The sequence below is a fragment of the Apium graveolens genome, chromosome 5 (genome assembly GCF_009905375.1).
Source record: "Apium graveolens cultivar Ventura chromosome 5, ASM990537v1, whole genome shotgun sequence".
Taxonomy (NCBI): domain Eukaryota; kingdom Viridiplantae; phylum Streptophyta; class Magnoliopsida; order Apiales; family Apiaceae; genus Apium; species Apium graveolens.
The window spans coordinates 265,004,194-265,009,635 of NC_133651.1; the positions used below are offsets into that span (position 1 = coordinate 265,004,194).

The following is a 5,442-nucleotide window of genomic DNA, read 5'->3' on the forward strand; positions in this document are numbered from 1 at the left end:
ATAATTTAGAATAATATTTTAAAGCTCGAAACTATTTTTCGGAATTTTTAAATCATTTTTAAGTAATTAAATCTAATTAAATAATTAATTAAAATCAATTAATAATTAATTAAATCAATTAATCAATTAATTTTCAAATTAATTGACCAATTAATCAATTAAAAATTAACTGAAATTAATTAACTAATTAATTCAGATTTATTTCTGAATTAAAAATAATTTTCGGAATTAAAATACTAATTTTTAGAATTTTCAGAAATTAAAAACGAATTTTTATAATAAAAAAATAATTAGGAAATATAATTTTTAAACATTTTTAAAACAGAAATCCTAAATTTGCAAAGTCTGGAAACTTCAGGGACCAAACTGCATCGTTTTCAAAACTATAGGTACTAAACTGTAATTTTCCAGCCCCGTCGCCGGAAAATACAGGGGTGGCCGGAGAACACATTCCCGGCGTCCTCACCCCACCAACACCTCCAGATCACATCTATATTTCACCAGGAAATCAACCATACCAACAAATCATTCTAATCATCCCTGAGTTGGCCGGAATTTGGCCGTGAAGTTTGCCAGTTTCCGGCGAACTTCGGAAAATTTCAAAAAACAACTCCCTTCTCTACAGACCTCGGTGATTCATGAAACTTATACGACTAGATTGCAAATTTCATAGAGAATACAATCCACTATACCACAATATCAATCTATTCCAGAATAAGAAACCCCCAAATTTCGATTAAGAACATTCATACGGGTTATAAACCCTAATTTTGAAATTCGAAAATTAAACTCACTTTTGAGCATGTTATTGAACTCCAAATCAGACGTATGACATATGAAAATCATCAGGAAAACAAGCTCTACAACATGCAAGCATCAAATCATACAAACAATCATCCGAACGAAAATTCCTATTTTTAATCAAAATAATTCGAAAATAAATAAATTTATATATAAAATCAACCTTTGATTCTGCAGTAAAACAGGTTCTGGAATCTGATAGTACTCCTTGAGACCTTCAATTTGGTTACTCCAACTTTTCAAACGGATTTCACTAACACTTTGAATTTGTGGTTTGATTCTCAGAAGGGTTTATGAATATATGATTTTTCTCTGTAAAATTATATAATTATCTGTCTGCAAATGATTTTGATACGAAATAAAATACGGTAAAAGACTATTTATATTTATGGAAAATTAGTATCCCTTTGGATCATTCCGGATATAAAACGGTACGTTTATTTATAAAAACTAATCTAAACGGTATCGGTTTTCGGGATAATTATCCAAATCATTACAATTTGTACTGCGGTCTTGGTCTCAGTGCCTGGTTACACGTATTACGAAGTGATAATTGTGATAGTTTAATAAAAAGCTCCCGTTTATCGAAAATACGGGTTTTATTGATTTACCGAAACGAATATTGTATCGAAAATGTTGCGCCGGGACCCGCGCAGAACAAACCGTACGCCGGATCGAAAAAGTCGAAACATGGAATATGCTCGGAATATTACAATTAGGTTAGGAAGTAGTTCTCGGAAGAGTTTCGGGTTCCAAAAACGTAACAACGGATGACGTCGATTGGTTCCCGTTTTTATAAAATAGATTGTAAATACTCGGAAAAAGATTTTATAAATTTCATATGATCCCTATAAATCCATAAATCAACATAAAAATAATTAGTAAGATATGACAATTATCTATATTTTATTTTGGACATATAAAAATTAAAATACTCAATTAATATTATTTTTGAATATCCAAGTACAGATAACATTTAACAATTAACTCACAGAATAGATACTGAACACACATAATAATTATTTAATAGCAAAATAATCACACAATATATTCCGGATGTTACAGTAATTTTCCATCAAGTATTCATAATTCAGGACGCGTCCATTACTCTATATACAACGCGCCTACTTTCCTTTCATAAGGGAAATTTATCTCTTATGTTCCTTAATTTTAGGCATTTGTACCTCCATTTTGACTATTTTATCAGTCTTAATTAAATAACTTTTATACCAATTTTTGGGCATAATAGTAGGTACAATTAAGTATGAATAATTAGATAAGTGTAATTAAGTAATTTAAACAATTATCTACATACCGAGTAACTAAAATTAATACATTATATTTTTTGTTTGATTTTAATTATACAATATGGAGTTTTAATTTCTTCTTAGTTGGGGCCCATGTTATTCAATACTTTTCATTATTTTTGTTTTAAACCGATCCTTTACTTCAATTACTGAATATCATTAATTCATCTTATGGTGCTATAAGTTTTTTTAACGTCAGTGCTTTGAGTTCCAAACGCTTACTTGATCGTACTTAGTGGGTTGTGGTTTATAAAATTTAACTTAAAATTAAGTAATTAATGCATGCATGTTTATCGTACTCGATATAATAAAACTCATTTTTCACGAAAAATCATCGCATTCCTGCTTTTGAGTTTGAATATAATGTTATCTCTTATTAGCTTGACGCGTATTTGTTTTCTCTTTTAATTTGGCTTTGAAAGGGAGACCTTTAATGCTAAAATAATTAAGTAAGGATAGTTAAGTAATTTCAGCGGGTACCGACCGACTATCAAATTTTTAATATTTTATTTATTTTAAGATAGGATAGGTAGACAAAAAAATTAGAATTAAAATTGAAGTTATTAGTAATTATAATATTTTAGTCTATTATATTAAATAAAATTTTCCTATAATATTTTTGAAAAAAGAGAAATTTTAATTGAAAAGATTAAAAAATAGCATAATTTAGTTTAAGAAGGTAATTATTTTATATATTAATCAAGAAGAAGGATGTTGCATCGATTGCATGCAACATATGTTCTGGTTCATTAATTAATGTGCCTAATAACATCCAATTATAGGTTAAAGTCGACTTAACACTGAATAGTTTAATATTATATTAATTATAAATGGTAATTAAATAATGTAATTATTTTAATTAGTAAGGATATTTAAATACCGACCGACTACCAAACTTTTATTTCGTCTATTATAATATAGTATAGATTTCATTAAGCTCCATTATTGAATTAATAATTATGATTTTTGGTGGGACAATATTTCATATGTAATTTTTGTTAGATATTTTAGTGTAATTGGATTAACTAGTTGACCAATGTGATTGTAATATTTCATCAAATAAGTCGGGAGAGTGCGGAGTGCATGTTTGTTTGAGTTTATTATGATTTTCGGTATTGGCGGGAGTTCGTATTAATGTGAAAATGCATGTCTTTTAGACACAACCGCATACATCAAAAGATATGTCTTAGGACATGTCGTTTAGACATGTATGGATGTGTTTTAAGACATGTCTTTTGGACATGTATGGATGTGTCTTAGGACATGTCTTTTGGACATATATGGACGTGTCTTAAGACATGTCTTATGTATGGACGTGTCTTAAGACATGTCTTTTGGACACCTATATAATACTTGCAACATATTTGGTCATTGAGATAGAAAAAAAACAAAAGGTTGGTTGTTGAATTCACACAAAATACATCATTCTATGTTCTTATATTCTGATTTTATCCGGTTGAAAAGTTTGGATAACCACCAAATTGTTTCAATCTGAAATTGTTTTTGTCGGTAGAAAACAATTTAATCGAAACGCAAGGGAACAAATTATTAGCTACAAATGACGCAGAATTTATTACATTCCCTTCCAAAATAGATCAAATTGCCATCCATTTGTCACTGAATTTACAGCCCGTATTATAAAATATTCAACTAACAACCGAATAAATAATCAAATCTGATCAAAGTCTAATCACGTTAGATACAGATAAATTGGTACATGCAATCTTAAAATTGACCCACACATACACAAACTAGTTTACTTGTATTTTATAATTCATGAAAATGGAGTACTAGATTTGTAAACTAGAAACCTTAACCACCACATCCCACACCTTAATCTCGCCATCAAAGCTTCCACTAAATACCTTTACTCCACCGCCGGCCGTTACATTCTCGTCGACGGCCGCCGCTAACGACCTCACCGGCTTTGCATGTCCGTCTAACACCGTTAAGCAACAAAACTTTCGTTCCGCTCCTCCACGTTGCCAAATCCTGACCGTCCGATCAGCCGATCCACTAAACAATAAATCATTAACATTAATTAAACACAAAATAGCCTTTCCATGACCTCTTAATGCACCCGTGACCACCATGTAATTTGCACTATCTTCTCTTTCCCATACCAATATGGACCGGTCACATGACCCGGAAAATAAAACCGACCCGTCCCGACTTAAAGCCAACGCATTTACCGCCGATTTATGTTTTACTAACGTAGCTATTGATCCATGAACCGATTTTCTGCCATCTTTTACCGATTTTTCCCAAACCTTTATACTCCGATCAGCTGATGCCGTGTAAATTGTTCCGTCAACGGAAACAATCACAGCGTTAATTGCGTCATCATGAGCTTTAATTGATTCCTTGCAACGAAAATCTGACGTCGACCAAATTTTCAAGTACTTGTCCCATGAAACTGAATATAATAACTCATCAAAAATAGCTAACCCTGATACGGCGTCGTGATGTTGAATCCACAACTGTTTTTTATGACGGCGCACCCTGACGTAATTTTTGGGTAGTATAAAACGGCGTAAACGATCTTTAACGGTAGGAAGTGTTGCTTTAAGTTTGTGACGGTTGTTATTACTTATTGTCTCTAAATCCCATGCACGGATTTTAGAATCTTGGCTTGCGGTGAAAATGGCTTTGTTACAAAAAGTAACGGACTTGACGGAACCGGATGAGGAGTTTTTTACATAAAATGTGTCTATGAGTGTGAATGTTTCGATATCGAAAACGTTAATAAAGCTACCTGAGGTAGCATAGAGAAGATTATTGTGAACAGAAAGAAAGCTAACATGGAAGGGATGAGGTTTAAGAGAAGTGACGGAGTTTTTAGCGACGGATATATTTAGGGTTTCGGGAGAGAGTTTTTGAAGAGAAGGAACAGATGGTAATGTTTGGAGAGAGAGATTGGATTGAAGGCTACCATAGCTTTTGGTGGAGGAAGAGGAAGGGCTTGTTGTGGAGGTGCTCATTGAGTCATCGGAAAATTTCGATGGTGGTTTTGTGGTGGTCGAGGACGATGGTGAGAGGGTTGCGTAGTCCATAGTGGAGGTGCATGTGGATAGCCATGTCTTGACTTTCATGATGCAGGCAGAGAGAGAGAAGAGAGGGACTGTATGAGGTATAGCCTAAAGAGCTTTAGTATGGACATGAGATATATAGAGGGTATGGGGCCCGAGATCCAATTCATACAATCCGATAATTATCCGAAAATCGATTTAAACCGATCCGAAAAATATCCGAACCGAAAATTTAACCGAAAATGATCCAAAATACAAGATCCGATTATAACTTGGAACCGATTAGAACCGAATAATATATTACC

General features: G+C 32.5%; 1 protein-coding gene across 1 annotated transcript; it reads right to left on the minus strand.

The window, feature by feature from the left end:
• Positions 1-3,743: 3,743 nt before the first annotated feature.
• LOC141661729 (protein JINGUBANG) lies at positions 3,744-5,221 on the minus strand. The gene has a single exon (XM_074468727.1). It carries the CDS (start codon positions 5,198-5,200, stop codon positions 3,899-3,901), a length of 1,302 nt encoding a protein of 433 aa, XP_074324828.1. The 5' UTR covers positions 5,201-5,221; the 3' UTR covers positions 3,744-3,898.
• Between the last annotated feature and the right edge of the window lie 221 nt (positions 5,222-5,442).